This window comes from Castanea sativa, chromosome 6, assembly GCF_040712315.1.
Source record: "Castanea sativa cultivar Marrone di Chiusa Pesio chromosome 6, ASM4071231v1".
Taxonomy (NCBI): Eukaryota; Viridiplantae; Streptophyta; class Magnoliopsida; order Fagales; family Fagaceae; genus Castanea; species Castanea sativa.
Genome location: NC_134018.1, coordinates 53,917,404 through 53,939,083, shown reverse-complemented (window position 1 = coordinate 53,939,083; position 21,680 = coordinate 53,917,404). Strand labels below are relative to the sequence as shown.

General features: G+C 40.0%; 1 protein-coding gene across 1 annotated transcript; it reads right to left on the bottom strand.

The window, feature by feature from the left end:
* Positions 1-18,021: 18,021 nt before the first annotated feature.
* On the bottom strand, positions 18,022-20,634 carry LOC142638868 (thioredoxin reductase 2-like). The gene is made up of 2 exons (XM_075812934.1): positions 19,605-20,634; positions 18,022-18,358 (listed from the first exon to the last, which is right to left on the bottom strand). Exons 1-2 carry the CDS (start codon positions 20,629-20,631, stop codon positions 18,288-18,290), a joined length of 1,098 nt encoding a protein of 365 aa, XP_075669049.1. The 5' UTR covers positions 20,632-20,634; the 3' UTR covers positions 18,022-18,287.
* Between the last annotated feature and the right edge of the window lie 1,046 nt (positions 20,635-21,680).

Here is a 21,680-nt window from a genome sequence, read left to right as displayed (position 1 = left end):
GGAATATGCCATTTCAAGAACCCCCCCCGCCAAAAATAAAAACCCAAGTGTAAAGTTCATTTTACTTTTTTAAGCACCACAGTTGCCATATCTTCTGACAATGTCAAGCAATGATCAATCATTTTCTAACTCTATCAAGATCAGGAGAGAGAAAGACAGAACCAAGGAATTATTAGTATGGTGTTTTTGGTCAGGTTGTGAAGAAATTATTTCATTCCAATGTCAAAACTCTATGAACAGTGTGGGGATAAAGGGCCAGATATGGGTATTAGGTCATAGGCTGTGTCCGAGGACCTCAAGCAGTCCGAGGACAGGTAATAATGACAGAAGCCTACAAAATAATGGTCCGTGGAAGGAGTTCAATCGTGAGGAACTAGAAATGTTGTCCAAGGAGAAGGGGAATATAAAGAAGAAAAACTCCATTACAGGGGGAGATCGGATAATCTACAGAAAAATCACTGTACACTCAAGAACTGTAATTGAGATTAAGTTTAAGAGAAATATATAAGAACAACCATTCTCGGACTTTGCCGACGAGGATTTTCCTTGCCCAAACTGTTTGTTTATGCTTTCTAATAACAATTAGCATAATGTGATTATTGTCAACCAAATTTATTGAGAGTTCAACTTCAAGCTCACTCACTACAAATTCATTGTTTTGGGCTTTTTGGGTCATTGACCTTTCTTTTGGGTTGTGGGAGCAAAACATGCCCTTACAAACATAAATTTCCAATTGCACATTTTTTTTTTGAAGTTGCAGAGAAGGTTGACCGGTAAGTTTCTATTTGACCACATGTTAGCATGTACCACAAAAATTAAAATTTAAATATTTGATTAAAGACATAGCTATTGATCTTTAATTTTCTTGAAATTTTGCAAATATTGAGAATATAATAAAAATATACAATTCAACGATTAAATTTTCAAAATTCACATCTAATACAAAGATATAGAAGGAGTTTAAAAGATTTCTCTCTAAACTAGTTTGAAAAGAAATCATGTCCATCTTTATATGCAATTTTTTTTTGATGGAATTTATATGCAATTTTTGGTTGTTTTAGGCATGACAAATGTGTAACCTCTTTGTTCTACCATAACTCTTCCAGTCGTCTAAAGGAACTCCAAGAACACTAATTGGCAATTTAAGCTCCAAACAGTCTTGGCTCCCCATATTCAAAAGTCCACTCTTTAGCCCCTTAAGCAAAACCATAAAACAATTTCCTATTATATTGAAGCATCATTTGAATTCAGTTCAAGATCCGTTAGTTTTTCTTGATTGAATGAAGCATTGGTATGCTTTTATAAAAATGAAATTCTTTGAACAACCACAACTTTTCTTTTTCTTTTTCTTTTTTTCCCTAAATGATAACTTGCAAATGCATATAGTGTAATTTTATCCTCCAAGTATTTGTTTCGACGAGCACATTACCATCAACTTAATTTATTTATTGTGTAAAAATATAGTTACACCTAAAATGTAAAGTTTTAAAAATGGCAAAAATAAAATGTTGGTCTTTGAAGTTTGTCTATTATTCGTTTTTGGTCCTTTAAGTTTCGAGTAAGCATTATTACTTTATTAGTCCCTGAAGTTTAAAAAATGAGCATTGTTGGTCCCTTTATTAACTTCTGTTAAATTCTTGCTTATATATCTAACGGAACAATGACATGACATTTTATAATGGCTTCACCGTTGATCAATTTCAAACCACATATTATTCAAACAATTCACAATCCCTTAGTCTGATCTGGTTTCATACAATGGAAACTCTTAATTAATAACTATATTATGATTTATGCCCTATGCTTGTAAACGGGAACATAAATAAATAAAATAAAATAAAAATAAAAAAGAGGGAAAAAGCATTTGGCAATTTTATAGCCAATAAATTCAAAGAAAGCACATCCACTAAGACCTTTGTAGATGTGACAGCGCGCTGCTGCTCTGATGTGCATTCCATCTCAATTGAGTATGATTTAATTTTGAGAGTGTAGTCAATTACCAAAGTTTTTCGGATTTGAGTTTAAATAAGGAAAAAAAAAAGTGATTTTGGATTTTAATCACGAATGTGATTTTTTAATTAATAAAAAATAAGTTGTCACAGGAAAGAAAAAAAAAGTGTCATGCCAATTTTCCATTAGACACATAAGCAAGAATTTAACAGAAGTTAATAGAAGGACCAACAATTCTTATTTTTTAAACTTCAGGGACTAATAGCACTCACTCCAAACTTAAGGAACCAAAAGCGTACAATAGACAAACTTAAGTGACCAACATTATATTTTAGCCTTTTAAAAAGAATACCTAATAAACAAACAAAACAAACTGATCAAAATAAGTTAATATTTGGAAGGATGTGCTGTTTGATCTATAACCCATTGATAACTAGGTTTTTTTTTGGTTGCTAAAACATTGATAACTGGTTTTAGTTGCTGCTTACTAACCAGAAACATAAGCCAAGTGCCTTATCTAATGTAACATTTTGCCCCGCAATTCGAAATAAGTTTAAAATTTAAAAGTTTCCAATTCGTCAAAACACCTTGCCATATCAATGTTAAAAAAAAAAAAAAAAATCCATGCCTAATGCGTAAACTAGTGCTAAGAATTTTGCCTAGTGATGTGTCAATTGGGCTTATTCGGCGGTTTTGAGCTTTGTTAAATAGTGAAAGTATGATATTTTGGACTTTTGTATGAATGAGTTCTTCTTGTGGTTTTCCTCAAAAAAAAAAAAAAATCTTCTTGTGGTCCAATTTTGTAATGAAATATGAAATAATTGTAAAGATCTAAAACAATTTTTGAAGGCCATTTGGGTATTTTCAGATGAGTGTGTAAGTGAGATTCAATGAGACAAAAACATGTGATATGTGAAAAAAATTGTCACTCAACAGTATTACAAAACTTAATTTTCGAAAAAGTTAATTTTTGGGAATTTGAAATTAAAGCTTTTATTTTTTAAAAAGAAATACTGAAATTGAAATTGAAGCTAAGACAAGAAACAAAATGCTAATAAATAATAGCTTCTTCCCAAACACATAACCACGAGCTTTTTCATTTAGTGTTTAGCTTATCTAATTTATGTACAGTTTTTTTTTTTTTTTTTTTTTTTTAAGCTCACAATTTCAAGTACAAACATATTTTAGCCAATTCTTTTGTCAGTATTACAATTTTTCCTGGTTGCGCAAAGTGGAAAATCCTAGAGGAATGGTTGAGATGAATCAAGTGTTGTCAGCACAAATTCACAATTAGAAATGAACGGCTTTGATGATATTTTTCTTGTCGCCCAAAGTCAAAAATTCTAAGGAATGGCTGGGATGAATCAGGTAATGTCTAAATGAACGGCTTTGATGAATTTTCCTTGTCACCCAAAGTCGAAAATCCTAAGGAATGACTGGGATGAATCAGGTATTGTTGTTACAGATTCACAATTAGAAATGAACTGCTTAGATTAAGTCGGCTCTACTGAGTTGTGTGGATGTGAAATTGTAAATGAACTCTATTTAAGCCTGCATAATCTTGCTTTAATTAAATCCTCAAATATACAGCAATTTTTAGAAGAATTAATGTGAATGCTCCAAGAGATCTATAAAATACAAATGTACTGATAAGTATAAAGGATTAACATATTCAGCATATCTTCCTCAAAAAAAAAAAAAATATATTCAGCAAATCATAGTACTAAGTACTAACAAGCTATATTGATGAGAAACAATAAATGACTATTGAACTGAGGACTCTAAGGATCTACTGATTTAACAACTGAGAACTTGCAATGAATCTAATAGAACTTCATAGACACGTAGGAGTAATGATTATAAGCAAATTACTTATTTGCATTAACGACTTACAAAGATTCCAAACTAGAAAGCAAAAATACTATAATAAGAGAGAAAAAAAAAATCTCTTTTGATAAGAGAGTTGTGTGTCTTATTTTGATAAATAAGTCTTCTATTTATACTTAGCTCTCAAACAGTTATCAATAATTAGTAGTAGTTATTGACAATTTCTTCTCTTCATTTGGCATCCTTTCCTTTCACTTTGATGACCATGAAATATTTCATGGGTTATTTGAAGTTTAATACTCCCTCCGTCCTACTTAGTTTGTCCTGTTTGAAAAGTCAAATTTTTTAAGGGAACATCATTTATTGTCTTGTCTAACTTTTAAAAATGTATTAATTTCCAAAACTACCCTTAAATAATTTTGTTGATTTTCTTTTCAAATGGAGGAGTTTTGAAAATTAAATAGGGGTATAATAGGAACATTAGTAAATTAATGACTTTTATTATTAGAAATAGGATAATATTTTGAAACATCTCAAAATAGAATAAATGAAAAACTAAGTGGGACGGAGGAAGTAACTGTCATTATCTCCTCTATTAGCACGCTTAACTGTCATTTTTAGTTGGCAAATAGGAGATTTCAAAATATTTTATCCAACACACTCCTAAATTATAACGCTCTGTTTGTTTCAATAATGATGTTTTCTAGAAAATGAGTCATTTTCTAAAAAGCATTTTCTATAAAACTATCTCATTTTCCAATGTTTGGTAGCAACTTTAAATAAGTTGAAAAACAACTTCTTAACTTCCTTTATTTAACTTGCTGTGAGATAGAGTTGTTTTCCAAAAAAAATTAATGGAAAACAATATCTAAAAATAAGCCATATTTTTTAGATTGACCAAAAATAGTTTTCCTTTGACTCATTTTTTTTATGCTACCAAACATTGAAAAATAAGGAAAACTATCTTTACACAAGATTTTCCATTGAAACAAACGAAGCGTAAGACTTAAAATGTAATTATTCCGTAAAATTCTGTAGGAACCACAAATTTTATGCTCGACAATGACCAGTTCAAAAACCCAGCACCAAAAATGTGCTGTCCATTTGGAAATGTAGGGAATCTAAAAAAAAAAAAAATAAATAAGAGAAGAAGAACCCTAGTGTAGAGGTCATTTGAATTATTTTAAGCACCGCAGTGTCGAGCAATATTCAATCCTTTCAAACACTCACCAGAACCAAGAGAGAAAGAGAGAGAGACTAAACCTAAGAATTAGTTGGTTGTTTTTGACAGATTGTGAAGGCATGATTTAATTTCAATGCAAGACTCTAGAACTATGACAATTGACAACAGAAATTTCCAATTGCGCAATTTTTTTTCCTTTTTGAAGTTTCATAAAAGGTTGACACGTAAGTTACTATTTGACCACATGCTAGCCATGTAGCATTGGCGTGCATATAATCTTTCACTAATAAGCAAAGAGGAGTGGATGATGTATGTTCACGCATCTTTATGAGCAATTTTTGGTGGTTGGGCATGACAAAATTTTGTCCTACTCCTACCATCCCTCTTCCAGTCTTCTTAAGGAAGTTCAGTAGACATGCACAAAGTGTAATATTTTGTGACCCACAATTCAAAATAAGCTTAAAATTTACAAGTTTCCAAACCGTAGTTATTCTTGGACACAAATTGAAGAAACAATCTGATATTGTTCCATCTTAATTCTAACACAATGTTCTTCATCTTTTCTTTTCTTTTCTTTTTTCTTTTTTTTATAGACACAGGTTTTATGATATAATACATTTTTTCCAACTATATCAAGAAGCCTTATTTTGCATCATATCTCTCGTTAACAAAGCCATTTGTCCAAAGATGTTAAATTCTGAGAAATTCAAGACATTATCAAGAAGGTTATTGGCATGCCCTCACACAACAAGGTTAATAAATAACCAGTAGGATATTTCCACCACAAATCCTAATCTTGACTCTTAATTATTTTTAAAATTTCTGTTTGGTTTTTTGATAAAGGAATAGAAGGGTTTAATTATTTAAAATAGTCACTGTCTTGAGAGTTTGCAATTGGATGAGCTTTTTGGATGCCTTTCAGGGGTACTGTAAGTGCACAATTGTACCCGGACCCAAAAACAAGTGTTGGGCTCGGGCCCAATGAGCCTTATACAATAAAATTTGTAGAGTATGGATTTGAAATCTAGGTTCGGGAAGTTGGAAGTTTGACTAACAGACTAGAGTGTCACAATCTATGCAAATGGTAAACAAATATGACAAAGAGACCTTCTCGAACGTAAGCCAAAGACGATTTGTATAAATATTCTCTTTCTATGCCAAAGTTTACAATTCTTAGTTCCTATTTTCTCTTAGCAGAAAGTGCAGATCCCTCTTCTCTTTCCTCTCTCGTTTCCTTATATACTTCTTCTTCACTGGTTCATCCACGTGTCATACAAATCTTCCCCTTGGATACTTGTCTCATCCACCACCTTCTTGAAGTCTTCAAATAATAGCAGGGAGGCTGAATCCTACTGTTCAGAGGTCATTTCCCTATTAATACGGCCAGGGAGGTAGATGCAGGGCCTTTAATGTGGTGGTAGCAACTTTTTCATTAGATATTTCTCACATGTCTCTGCTTCTAAAGGGTGCTTGGATCACCCTCTTACCCACTAGTTCTTCTAGAGTTCTGCCTCTAACCCATTTAGCAAATCCCAGGGTCATTGCTGGACCTGTCCGAGGAGACACTCCTCCTCAGACAACTCCTCGGACAACTACAATGCGGATTGACTTGTGGGCCTAGAGGCCCTGATCAAAACAGACTGGTACTAACTGATCAGGCGGAAAACCCAAACATTTATTCAATAGCTTTTACCCCCCACAATAGCCCCTCAAAACTTTATTTTTCCCTCCCATTCGAGGAGAGAAATAGAGTTTTGAACCAACCAACATACCTTCCACACGCTTTGTAAGCCGCCACGCGTGTATGGGTCCTTTCACTCCCTAAAAATGTCTCTGACACTTCGAAACCTGGAACGCGCGCATTTATGACCGTAAGTTACATCCTGTTCCCCACGTTCGACGGTGGGATGTGCATCCAACCGCCCAAATTAGCTCTAAAAATTTGAGCAGGACTATTTTAATTTTGAGGCTGCCTCCCGCACGTCAAAAACGCTTGGAAATCCGCGCCCTCATTCATTTCTTCAGAAATCAATCGTGTCTAAGTGTCAATCATTACTTTTTCTCTCCAGAAGTTTGTGAAGAATCGCATAACCAACTCTCGTAAGTTCTTACTTTCTTTACTTATTCCTTCCCGGCTTCTGTCCTCGGCCACCATCTAAACCTCTTTTCTACTTTAAACTCTCATTTTCGCTTCTCCCAAATGGGTAGATTTAAGTGTTTGGTAGATACTGACGCCGGTATGGAGGGTTTTAAGGCAAATACCGGATTCCCAGTGACATAGGTCTAAGATATTGTCCTGTAGAAGCCGTAGGTAACGCTAGAAGAGAGGGAGAAGTCCTCATTCCCATGATCGCTTTCATAGAAGGTGGGATGACTCTTCCTATGGAAAATGTGACCAGTAAATACCTTCGTAACCATAGGTTATGCCCAGACCAATGCACACCAAACATGTTTAGAGTCTTAGGCTGTGTCGATGCTCTGAATGATCAAATGAGTCTGAACCTCACATGGCACGACGTTGTCTATATGTACGAGTGCCATAAATTTAAAAATGTAGGATATTATATTAAATCCCGGTCTAGCATAGTTAGGCTGATTTCCTGCCTTCCTAAATCCAACAAAGGCATGAAGGACGACTACCTCATCGCCTCTGGAAACTGGTATAACTGTCCTCACTACCCAGTCGAATGGGGAGAGCCAGGTGTGATTCCTTAGGAGTTAGATTTCTTAACCCATGATTCAATCTCGTTGCCTTTATCGCCTTTAATTTTTATTGCACATTATTACTTCTTGTCTTGATGTTTATCACTATTCTGACCATGCTCGTCTTCTCGGATGCTTTTTCTTACAGATAAACAACACGTACGCCCACGCCTCAACCTTTTCAACGTTGCTGACTTGAACTGTGTCCTCTGCTCCGAAGTATTCGTCAGTAAGGACCTACAAGTGAGAGCTGCCCACCTGATACTGGGATACGACCCCATATCTGTGGACTTCCAAGAAATTGACAACGCGATCATTGCAAGAGATAAGCGACGCAGAAGGATAGACGTGGCAAGACTAAGCTTCCTTTCCAACCGTGAACTCTCCGACGATCCCTCCATCATTCTGTACACACGCCCCATCGCCACGATTCCTCTGTCGACACACTCCTAGACAACCGTCGTCCGAGAAGAGCAAGCGTCCTCGCAACAATTGTTGGACGAGGAGATAGACCGATTTCAACTCGAGGACGTTGAAAGGCCTCGAGGAGATCCCCTTGTCATTCTCTCGGACGAGGAACACACGCCCGCCGAGACTTCGGGGATACAAGGTCTGGTGATTGCCCAGCCTGACTCTAGCTCCGAAGAAGAAGAAGACATGGATGCTTTACGACAGCTGATGCACAAGAGGGGCGCGAGAGTCTCCAAAAAGGGAACGGGTGGGTCGCAAGTCCCTCCGTCCTTGCCACCACCCCCTCCTCCCTCCGACCCTAAGCCTCTTGTTCTAGAGTCCAAGAAGAAGAGGAAGAGTGAGGCCGAGGAGGCAAATGCAGAGGGGCAGAAGAAGTTGAAGCAACAACAACAACAACAAAAGCCTAGCAAAGGCAAGGGACGTGCCTCTTCAGTAGAAAGCGGGGAGAACAGGGACCTTGCCGAGGTACGCCATGCACCGGCTACCTGGTCTCCCGAGCTTAAACTGGACGGGGTACCAATCTCTTGCCAGTCTAGTATCCGGGCATTCCAGCAAGGCCATGCTCTCCATCTGGCCGACGCCTTGGAACGTCCCATTCTTCTGCCCAAGGACATGGACGCCCTGGGCAAAATGAACCAGCCGCATCTGTTCCTTTCTCTAAAAAGGGACTTGGCCCTGGTGAGTATTTGAGTCTTATCCTCACCTTATTTTTCATTACACCTTATCGTAAGAAACGTTCTTATGTACTTAATACTTGCATTTCTAATAATGCATTCATTTTCATATTTCACCACAAGCCATCCAGGAAGTCTTTGCTGCCGAGAAGTGGGTGGAAAATTCTCGAAAGAAGGCTAGACTTGAACTGGAGCTTAGGTAGGAGACCGAGAAGTCCTTAGGCCAAGCTCTTGCGCATAATGAGAAGCTAACCACACAGCTGACGGAGCTGAAGAGGGAAAAGGACGGTGCTGAGGCCAGCTTGAAGACGATGAGGACCCAGGTGGAGGGGCAACGCAAGCTTCTTCGTCAAAAGGATGAAGACTTGTCCAAAACTCAACAGGAAAACTCAGACCTGAAGAAGGAGCTTGCCAGGATGAAGGACGAGGCTCGTACCTTCAAGGACTCTATGGAGGCCGCGAAGAAAATTGCTTACGAGAAAGGGGTGGTGGTGACAGAAAACCAGCTAACTGAGGAGTTCGCCGGACTGTGCCGAGAGTATTGCCAACAGGTGTGGGAGGAAGCCTTAAATGTGGCAGGGATTCCCTCAACTTCCGAACTGAGGAAGCCTGAAAACATTTGGCTTCCCCTAGACATCCAAGTGATAGAATAACTTCCTCCTGTTGCCCCTGCCCCTGAGACAGTATCTTCCATGCTCCCTCATATGATCCAGAGCCCATTCTTACTCCTACAGAACCTACGAGTTCCAATAAAGAAAAGGAACAGGGTGAAGGTGCCAAGAAGACTACGAGCCAAAGCGCCGAGCCTAATATCCCTCCACCAGTGGCAACAGACAAGGGAAAACAAGCACAACCCTCATTTGAAATAGAGTTGAAACGTACAGAGGCTGCCAGCATGTCCGAGCAGAACCCCCCTTCAAAGGCTTAGGGTCTAGGCTAGATAGGACTTCTCTTTTTGTTATGTAACAAATTTTTAAAATTTTTGATTTGAATGTACATTAACAGTAATTAATGAGAAACTGCCTGGCTTAATTTCATTTGACTTGCAATTTTTAGTATAAAAATACCCATCAATACAAAAATGAATGAATGGAACAGCTAACTCCACTTGTAATATGTCAATTTGTTATGACTTTAAATGGAAGTACACATACTTAGCTTATACTTTGCAAATCATGCCTCAAGAGCATAACATATGTGACACAACAATATACAATCAAAAAATTAACTTAGAATTTAATTTGGGGCATAAAGCAATCCAAGTGTTTCATCAACATCTCAATACTAATGTGACATGGTTTTTGCCAATGTTCTCAAAGTAGAGGGTTCAAGGACCCAGCATAATCAAACTTCCTTTCAACAACAAGTAGGATGCCAATTTTTTACAAGGCATGTGGTCCGAGAACCATACATGTCCAAGTTTCTAGTTAACACTTAGAAACAGTAACTTGAGATATTGATCCCCCAAAGTAGAAGGTCTGTGGACCCGACATAACTAAGGTTCTATTTAACAAATGATAAGATATCAATTTCCACAAGGTATGTGGTCCGAGGACCATCCATGACCAAGTTTCTGTTTGACACTTGATAAGATATCAATTTCCACAAGGTATGTGGTCCGAGGACCATGCATGACCAAGTTTCTGTTTGACACTTAGAAATAGTAACTTGAAATGCTAATTTCCCCAAAGTAGAAGGTCTGTGGACCCGACATAACTAAGGTTCTGTTTAACAAATGATAAGATATCAATTTCCACAAGGTATGTGGTCCGAGGACCATCCATGACCAAGTTTCTGTTTGACACTTGATAAGATATCAATTTCCACAGGGTATGTGGTTTGAGAACCATGCATGACCAAGTTTCTATTTGACACTTGGAGATTGTGAGAGATAAGCCCAAGTACATATTGATAATTTGAACAATGAAAGATAGGAGTACCTTTTATTAATAATAATACCTTCGTAGGTTGTTTACATTCCAAGGGCGTTGTACAATTTTTTCATCTAGATCAGCTAATCAATATGATCCTATGCCAGCTACAGAGATGATCTGATAGGGTCCTTCCCAATTTGGTGCTAGCTTTCCCCATGCTGGGTTTTTGGCAGTACCCACAACTTTCCTTAACACTAGATCTCCAGGCGCTAGTGGCCTTATCTTCACATGAGCATCATATCCTCGTTTAAGCTTCTGCTGATAGTAAGCCATTTGGACCATAGCGGCCTCTCGCCGCTCCTCAACCAGATCCAGGCTTTTTTCAAGGAGGCCATCGTTATTTTCTAGGCTAAAAGAACTTGTCCTCAGCGTGGGAAAACCAGATTCTAAAGGTATCACCGCCTCCGCCCCATAGGTCATGGAGAAGGGTGTTTCTCCAGTGGATCTACGTGGCGTAGTCCGATACGTCCATAAAACATGTGGTAACTCCTCTACCCATCTACCCTTCGCATCATCAAGCCTCTTCTTAAGTCCACTGACTATGACTTTGTTAACGGTCTCGGCCTGCCCGTTTCCCTGAGGATAAGCTGGGGTGGAGTATCTGTTTGTGATGCCCATGTCACTACAATATTTCCTGAAAGCTCTACTATAAAATTGGACGCCATTATCTGAAATAAGTGTGTGAGGTACCCCAAATCTAGTGATAATATTCTTCCTGATAAACTTCTTAGAGTCAATATCCCTAATATTTGCTAAGGGCTCAGCTTCAACCCATTTGGTGAAGTAGTCGGTTCCCACGAGTAGCCACCTTTTGTTTCCCACAGCCCTCGAAAAAGGCCCAACTATATCCAATCCCCATTGAACAAATGGCCAAGGACTGGACAAAGGATTAAGGACCCCTCCAGGCTGATGAATGTTGGGAGCGAACCTTTGGCATTGGTCACACTTTCTCGCGTAATCTTGAGCTTCCCTCTGTATATTGGGCCACCAATATCCCTGAGTCAGAGCTCTATGGCCTAAGGACCTTCCCCCAGTATGGCTTCCACAAATTCCCTCATGCAATTCTTCCAAAAGTGTCTCTGTTACCTCAGGATGTACACATAGCAAATATGGTCCGGAGAAGGAGCGTTTATACAATTTCTGATCCTCAAACAACCAGAAACGAGGTGCCTTTCGACGAATCTTATCTGCTTCAGACTTGTCCTCAGGAAGAATATCGCTTTTTAGAAAAGATATCATAAGGTCAATCCAACTAGGTCCAGGCCTTATCAGATGGATACGGACGGCACTTTTAGTGGTTAGAGTTGGTTTTAGCAAGTCTTCAACGAGGATAATCCTAGGCAAACACTGAGCCGAGGATGTTGCCAAAGTGGCTAACGAGTCCGCATGTGTGTTTCCACTTCTAGAAACGTAAGAAAGTATAAAAGAATCAAACTCGGATTGTAAACATTTGACCTGGGTTAGGTACTCTTGCATTCTTGGATCCCTAGCCTCTATGGTCCCCGTCACTTGGCCCACGACTAACTGAGAATCTGAGAACATATGAACTTCATTTCCCCCCATTCTACGTACCATGTTCATACCAACCAAGACCGCTTCATACTCGGCCTCGTTATTAGTTGCCGAGAACGCTAATCTCAATGATTTTTCGAAGACGATTCCCTCAGGGGATACCAAAACAAGTCCAACACCAAACCCCATCTGGTTGGCTGCCCCATCAACGGACACTTTCCACATCGAAGGTCCTTTGTCCATAATCATGCCAACTGATTTTTCATCCATGTGTGATTCCTTCGCAGTTTCTTCCAACAATGGTTCAGCGAACTCTGCCACCAAATTCGCGAGAACCTAGCCCTTCACCGAGGTGCGTGACATGTATTTGATATCAAAAGCTTCCAAAATAGTTCCCCACTTAGCTACCCTTCCCGAGTAGTCAGCACTGCGTAACACTGACTTGAGAGGCAGTTGGGTCAAAACCACAATAGTATGGGACTGGAAATAGTGAGAAAGCTTTGGCGTGGCATGGACTACAGCCAGGAGTGCCTTCTCTAAAGGCAGGTAACGCACCTCAGCTTCATTCAAGGATTTACTGATGTAATAAACCGATCTTTGCACCCCGTCGTCGTCCTTTATAAGGACCAGGCTGACTGCATGGACGGCCACAGCTAGGTATGCAATCAGAATTTCATCAACTTCCAGTCGAGACATAATGGGTGGCCGGGAAAGATATTCCTTAAGTCGCTGGAAAGCTAAAGCACACTCCTCGGACCATTGGAATCCTTTCCATTTATTTAACAGTTGAAAAAAATGTTTGCACATGTCAACTGACCGAGAGATAAATCTGCTGAGAGCAGCGATCATCCCGGTCAACTTCTGAACTTCATTCGGATTCCGAGGTGGTTGCAAGCTTTGAATGACTCTGACCTGTGCCAGATTCACCTCTATTCCTCTATGAGTCACCATGTAGCCTAGAAACTTTCCGAAACCCACCCCAAAAGAACACTTTGAGGCATTAAAGCGCAGCTTGTACTTTCTAAGTATTTGAAAGGTATTGTCCAGATCTTTCACATGCATAGGTACTGTCTTACTCTTCACTACCATATCATCCACATATACCTCAATGGTCTTTCTAAGTTGCGATTCAAACATTCTGGTCATTATCCTTTGGTAAGTAGCCCCGGCATTTTTCAATCCGAACGGCATCACTTTATAGTGATAGTTCCCTGTTGGAGTGATGAAAGCAGTCTTCTCCTGATCACCAAACGCCAAATGGTATTTGGTGATAACCCTGGAAAGCATCTAAAAAACTCATCCGAGGATACCCAACCGTAGCATCCACAAGCTGATTGATGCGTGGCATCGGGAACGAGTTATTTGGACAAGCTTTGTTCAGGTCTGTGAAGTCCACACATACTCTCCATTTTCCATTCTTCTTTTTCACCACAACTGTATGCGCTAACCACTCCGGGTAGAAGACTTCTTTAATAGCCCCAGCCCTTTTGAGCTTGAGCACTTCTTCTTTGACAGCCTCGGAATGCTCTTTGGAGGAACGCCGAGGTGGCTACCTCCTAGGAACAACGGCAGGGTTTACGTTCAAATGATGGCAAATAAAGCTTGGGTCAACCCCCGAAGCCTCATAGGGGTCCCAGGCAAAGATATCGATATTGTCCTTCAAAAACTTCACCAATTCCATCTTCTCTTGGTGTGGTAACCGTATACCAACTTGAAAGAACCTTTCGGGGTCATCGGCTATGAGAAACCTTTCTAGATCTTCACACATGGCCTCCTCCGCTGTCACTGCATTAGGCGCAGTTAGAGTTGTTAATTGCTATAAGTCCTTCCCAGCCGAAGCTGAGGACTCTGATTTGGCTTGATGTAGTACTGCAGCCGATATGCATTGCCTGGCCACTGACTGGCTGCCAAGAATTTCATCGATGAATCCCCCCGAGGGGAATTTTACTTTAACATGCAAAGTCGAAGAGACAGCACCCAAAGCGTGCAGCCAAGGTCTGGCAAGGATGGCCGTGTATGGGGAATATGTGTCAACCACAATAAAATCTACCTCGACCGTTTTCGAGCCAGACTGTACAGGCAATCGAATCTGTCCCTTCGGTATAACAGTCTTCCCTTCAAAACTTATTAATGGCGAGTCATAAGGAGTGAGATCCTCCAACTTCAACTTAAGCCCCTTGAATAAGTCGTGGTACATAATATCTGCACCGCTACCCTAATCGATCATCACCCTTCTGACGTCGTAATTCCCTATCCTCAACGTGACCACCAGGGCGTCATCATGGGGTTGAATAGTCCCAACCTTATCCTCATCAAAGAATCCCAAGATAGGCACACTCCTTCTGACCCTCTTCGGCTTCGAGCCTGACTCCTCGGCCTGGGAGTGTGACACTGCCATCACCCTGGTTGGACAGGAACCGGTCCTGCCAAGTGCAGCGAAGATGACATTAATCGTTCCCAAGGGCGGCCGAGATGAGTTGTTCTTCTGATTATTTGAACCTGACTGATTGCCTTGCCCGTTAGGTTGGTACATGTGCTGCTTCAACTTCCCCTCGCTAACAAGCTGCTCTAGATGGTTCCAGAGGGCCCGACAATTCTCGGTAGTATGACCCACATCTTGATGATACTGGCAAAAAAGGTTCCGATTCCACTTCGTAGGGTCCCCCGCCATCTTACTGGGCCATTTGAAGTAGGGTTCCTTATGGACCTTTTCCAACAGCTGGTGCACTGGTTCTCGGAATACGGTATTAACTACTTGAGGAGTGGATGGACCAGATTGCCCAGTGTAATCTCTCCTCGGCTTATTGTTATGATACCTGTCCAACCTGTACGGTATTAACTACTTGAGAAGTGGCTGGACCAGATTGCCCAGTGTATTCTCTCCTCGGCTTATTGTTATGATACCTGTCCAACCTGAAATCCATTCTCTCCTGCAGGATAACCTTCGCCTTACCCTTGCCCTGCTGTTGGTCCTCCTCAACCCTTTTGTACTCGTCAATACAGTCCATGAGGCGACGTACACTCCGTACGGGCTTTTTGGTCAAGGATTTCCTTAAATCATGATCAGTGGGAATGCCCACTTTAAAAGTATTAATTGCCACTTCGTCAAAATCTCCATCTATCTCATTGAACATCTCCCAATACCTGTCGGAGTATGTTTTCAATGTCTCACCCTCCCTTATGGCCATAGATAATAGCGAGTCCAACGGTCGAGGCACTCTGCTGCATGTAATGAACCGAGACGCGAATGCCCTAGTAAGTTCCCTGAACGAACCGACAGACCCCGACTTCAGCCCATTGAACCATCTCATAGCAACAGGTCCCAGGTTAGAAGGAAAGACTTTGCACATCAAGGTCTCATTATGAGAATGCACCGCCATCCTCTGATTAAAGTGGCTCACATGTTCCACCGGATCCATCTGGCCATTATAAATGTTGAAGGTGGGCTGGGTGAACCGCCTAGGGAGCCTTCCATTCTCAATCCTGCGTGAGAAGGGCGATTTGGAGAGTTGGTGTAACGCTCGGCTCATAGCATCGTTCCCCAAGCCCCTGGAAGGAAGCTTCCTATGCCTACGACCTGGTAGGTCATCCTCTTCGCGAGAAAAGGTTTCGCTAGGGGGAGTCCTGGACCTTGAACTATAACTGCTTCCCCGAGATTCCCCTGAAGAAGGATTGGATGGGGGTGAAGCCCGCCTTCGTCTGACATGGCGCAGCTTTTTCTTGAGGTGGTCAATCTCCCTCTGCATGGCCTGGGCATCATCCTCATAGGTGGCACTGCCTCCGCCGCGCGTATGACTCGCGCCAGGATATACGGTATGAACACTTCCCTCTCGATCCCTCCGGCACTCAAGACGCTAAAAAAGATCTTCAGGCTGTGATCCCTGAGATTCTGCATGATGCGAACCCAAGCCTGCCATTATATTCCAATTCCTTCAACGCTAGATTTCCCATAAACGAAGCCAATTGTAAGTGCACAATTGTACCCGGACCCAAAAATAAGTGTTGGGCTCGGACCCAATGAGCCTTATACAATAAAATTTTTAGAGTATGGATTTGAAATCTAGGTTCGGGAAGTTGGAAGTTTGACTAACAGACTAGAGTGTCACAATCTATGCAAATGGTAAACGAATATGACAAAGAAACCTCCTCGAACGTAAGCCGAGGACGATTTGTATAAATATTCTCTTTCTATGCCAAAGTTTACAATTCTTAATTTCTATTTTCTCTCAACAAAAAATGCAGATCCCTCTTCTCTTTCCTCTCTCGTTTCCTTATATACTTCTTCTTCATTGGTTCATCCACGTGTCATACAAATCTTCCCCTTGGATACTTGTCCCATCCACCACCTTCTTGAAGTCTTCAAATAATAGTAGGGAGGTTGAATCCTACTGTTCAGAGGTCATTTCCCCATTAATGCGGCTAGGAAGGTAGATGCAGGGCCTTTAATGTGGTGATAACAGCTTTTTCCTTAGATATTTCTCACATGTCTCTGCTTCTAAAGGGTGCTTGGATCACCCTCTTATCCACCAGTTCTTCCAGAGTTCTACCTCTAACCCATTTAGGAAGTCCCAGGGTCATTGTTGGACCTGTCCGAGGAGACACTCCTTCTCGGACAACTCCTCGGACAACTACAGTGCGGATTGACTTGTGGGCCTAAAAGTCTTGATCAAAACAGACTGGTACTAACCGATCAGGCCCAAAGCAAAAAAATTTATTCAATAGCTTTTACCCCCCACAGGTACCATCAAATACCCTTGGCTCTGGATAATCAGGAAAATACTACTTTTGTTACGCCCACTGGGAATTACAATTACAAAGTGATGCCATTTGGATTGAAGAATGCCAGATCCACTTATTAGAGGATGATGACTAGGATGTTTGAACCTCAACTTGGCTAGAATATTGAAGTCTACATAGATAATATGGTGGTGAAAAGCAAGGTGGAGTCCGAGCACGTCAAGGACCTCGAAAGTATTTTTGAAGTGTTGAGAAAGCACAAGCTACGTCTTAATGCTTCTGAGTCTTCTTTTGGCATCAGTTCAGGCAAATTTTTGGGTTATATGGTCACTCATCGTGAAATTGAAGTTAATCCATATCAGATTAAAGCAATCAATAATTTACAACCCCCTCAAAATCCCAAGGAAGCCCAGAAGTTGACAGGAATGACTGTAGCCCTGAACTAATTCATCTCTTGGTCCGCGAACAAGTGTAAACCTTTCTTCCAATTGTTGCACAAATGGAAATGATTTGAGTAGACAGAAGAATGCGCTTTGGCCTTCTAGCAGTTGAAGGATTATCTTTCTCAGCCACCCATTATGGCCAAGCCCGAAGAGGAAGAGGTTCTTTTCGCCTACATTGCTCCATCTTAATTCTAACACAATGTTCTTCATCTTTTTTTTTTTTTATTAGACATAGGTTCTATGATGTGATAAATTTTTTCCAACTATATCAAGAAGCCTTATTTTGCATCATATCCCTCGTTAACAAAGCCATTTGTCCAATGATGTTAAATTTTGAGAAATTCAAGACATTATCAACAAGGTTATTGGCATGCCCTCACACAACAAGGTTAATAAATAACCAGTAGGATATTTCAACCACAAATCCATGAACATCAAAATCTGATAAAGCTCAAGTGCTCAACTAACCTAGTAAAAAAAATGTGCATTTGTTCATAATGGCATGACCTCCATGTGAGGAGAAGAATAATTACCAATAGGACATGCCACCACATGACCAAAGTGCAAGGAAACAATTTACATGTGACTTAGCTCATCAAACCTGGTGCTTAAGCAAGATATCTCAATAAACCAGGAGTCAAAGCTACAACCAGTTTTAATCAAAACCATAAACAAATGCCAAATTTAAACATAGGATTTCTAGATTATCAAGCCAATCAACTTATGTAGTAATCTATCAATGCATCCAATAGTCCAATGCTAAAATATAAATGTTTCAAAGATAATTCTATATCTTTGATTAAATATTGCTTCTAACTGATTGGCTTTCAAATCCGCAGCACACCCTATGTAGTCAATCCTTTTTACCCTCCTGCGATCCAATCTCTTGCAAGTAATGTTCTGCATCCAAAGCTGCCATGCAACCTGCATCATTAAAGAAACCCAGTCAGTCAGATAGAGAAGACCTTAATACATGTTTTACTATGAAAGTGTTAATAATACAACCATACAAGACTTAAATGAAACAAGCTGATTCTCAACAAAAAAAAAAAAATGAAACAAGTGTTTTTTTTATTTAAAATTTAGAAGATAACTTCCACGGTTAAAAGAAACCCATATATTGGTAACAGAAACACGGTATTGCAACAATGGGAGGTGCCAGTGCCATGTCTAAAATAGTTCAATATAGCATGATTTCTATATGATGGCCAATAAAAGAGAATGAAACAGAAAACAAGGAGCAGTCTTCTCTCCCCATCTTGGTGTACTTAAAACATTTACAAAGACAGGTGGTAGAGTCACTCAGCTCAGAATCAGTAAAGCAAATCCTGATTGTGCTACCAAAAATTTCAAATTATCTTTATCCTTATGGTGAACTAAAGCTCCTATCAAATTTTATGCATTTCACATAGCTAGATTATTACTGAACACATCAAGGTAGCTTTTTTTTTTTATCTCATTTGAAAACACACACACAAAGAATCCAAGCCTAGTTAAGTATTTTAAAGTACAATCAACTTGTGAAATTAAGGTCGTCTTCAAACTTAATTTTAAACTAGTGCAGAAATCAAACATACAAGACCAATCAATTTCAGGTCACCAAGCATTAAGACAAGCCGGAGGCCAGCCAAAGCTTGGTCTAACAACCCTTTCTATCTTAATTCAAGGGCTCAAAAAAATGGGTGAGGCAAAAACAAGTTTGCTAGATTCAGATTCTTGAATCCTCTATGTTGCAAAATCTAAGTTAGATGGACCTGGGGTTTGCTGATTGCTCTCATCATCTCAAAAAGAGAAGACCATTCGCATATGAGACATGGTTTTTATTAATTATTAGTGGAATAACGGGCACAACAGAACATCTTAATTATCTTTATTTGGGGTGGAGGAAGCTTAGAATTGCCTCTTGTTTTAATGTCAATTTCATCAATAAAACAGCTTCAGAGTAGTACCACAAATGCAACAGCTTAAAACTCTAATAATGATTTTATTCAACTTAGAGGCACCGTTAAAAGAATTTTAATTGATTTATTCAACCAGACAGACCTTAAAACTGTGAGCATTTTCAATTGATTAACATCTTTTATAAAATGACTAGATTGCATTATTTTAAACAAGCATTCATAAAATTGAAAGAAAACAACAAATGAGAGAAAGAGAGTGTGTGACAAACCAGTTCCAGCTGCAGTAACAGCCTGCCTATACTTCTTGTCCTGAACATCACCAGCAGCAAAAACTCCGTGCACACTAGTCTTAGTCGTGCCCGGCTTCGTCACAACGTAACCATCAGAATCAAGCTCCAGCTGCCCACCCAAAAACTTGGTAGCCGGCTCGTGGCCTATCGCGAAGAACAATCCCGACGCCTTTAAATTCGAAACCTCCCCAGTCACCACATTCCTCACCTTCAACCCTCCCAAAACTCTACCATTAGTCTCGTCCGCGTACGCTTCTTCCACCACCGAGTTCCACAGCACCTTGATCTTAGGGTTATCCAGCGCTCTCTGTTGCATGATCTTCGAAGCCCTAAACGAGTCCCTCCGGTGAATTATATACACCATGGAACCGTACTTTGTGAGGAAGGTTGCCTCTTCCATCGCCGAGTCTCCGCCGCCGATCACAGCCAGGGGTTTGTTACGGAAAATCGGTGCGGCTCCGTCGCAAACGGCGCAAGCTGAGATTCCACGGTTCCAGAACCCGTTGGCGCCTTCGCCGGAGCCGGTGAATTCCAAACGCTTGGCGACGGCGCCGGTGGCGACGATGACGGAATCGGCGATGACGGTTCTGGATTCGGCGAAGACCTTGAAAGGAGTGGTGGAGAAGTCGACGGTGTTGACGGTTTCGGTGAAAATCTCTGTGCCGAAACGGTGAGACTGAGCTCGGCAACGGTCCATGAGCTCGATCCCGTTGATTCCGTCAGGGAAGCCTGGGAAATTTTCGACTTCGGAGGTGGTGGTGAGCTGGCCACCTGGCGCGATTCCATTGGCCATCCAACCTTCGAAGAGAATGGGCTTGAGCTCTGCTCGTGCAGCGTATATGGCGGCGGTGTGAGCCGCTGGGCCACTTCCGATTATGCAGACCTTGGTTTTGAGGAGTTTCTGGTAGTCTTCCATGGCAGACCTTGAGGAATATGAGGCGGCGGGAGTATAGTCCAGTCGAACGAGTCTCTTGATAAGAGGGAAGAGTTTGTTCTTATAACTCATTAATTTCTCATGATCTCAGGGAAACGACATCTAGTTTTATTCAAAAACGCGTAAACGACCGTAAGCCATTTGCCACTTTTTGTGCCTTTTTTTCAAAGAAGGAAAATTTGAAAATTTTATTAAGGAAGAAAAAAAAATGTTAGTAGTGAGTCCATATGAAATCTACTAAGAATTTATCACACTAATAGTTTATAAAAATTTTATAAAATGGTTTATATTTGTTGTTTTAAAAAATGCAATTCAACCGGTATATATATATATATATATTTTTTTTTTACAAAATAGAATTTCTACTCTAATTTAATCTAAGTATATATGTGTGTGAAACTCCCTCCTGGAGACTTGAACCCTGACACTTGCCCCCCACACCCTACAAGCATTTATACCTGTAGAATGACCACCGCACCAAGGAGGAGCGGTGGTACAGGTATATTTTTAAAATACTCAGTAATATCATCTTATTTATGATTGCCTTTATGACAATTATAACGCCTCTCCTAACTTGATGAACATTTAAGTCCCTTCCAATGATTGGTTTATCTATTTGCTTTGGTCGAATATGCATGTTAAAAAATAAATTTATGTATCAAGTAGTAAATAATGCCTTGTTGACACAAAATTTGACATGCATGTTAAGAATATAAAGAACATATAATTGAACAATTATATTTTTATAATATGTAATAATGTCATCTTATTTATGATTTCCTTTATAGAAATTATAATGCCTCTCTTGACTTGATGACCATTTAAGTCCCTTCCAACCATTGGTATATTTGTTTGCTTTTGTTGAATATGCATGTTAAAAAATAAATTTATGCATCAAGTAATAAATAACATCCTATTGATACGAAATTTGACATAAGTGCTAATAATATTAAGAACAAGATAAAAATTGTACTTTGGCTTAATATAAGTGTATATGTGTGTGAACCTCATTCTTAAAGATTTGAACCTTGGCCCTTCTTCCCCCTCCCTACCCCACCCTACAAACACGTATACATAAGTTAAAACATGTGTTTATAAGCTCATTTAAACCTTGGCCCTTC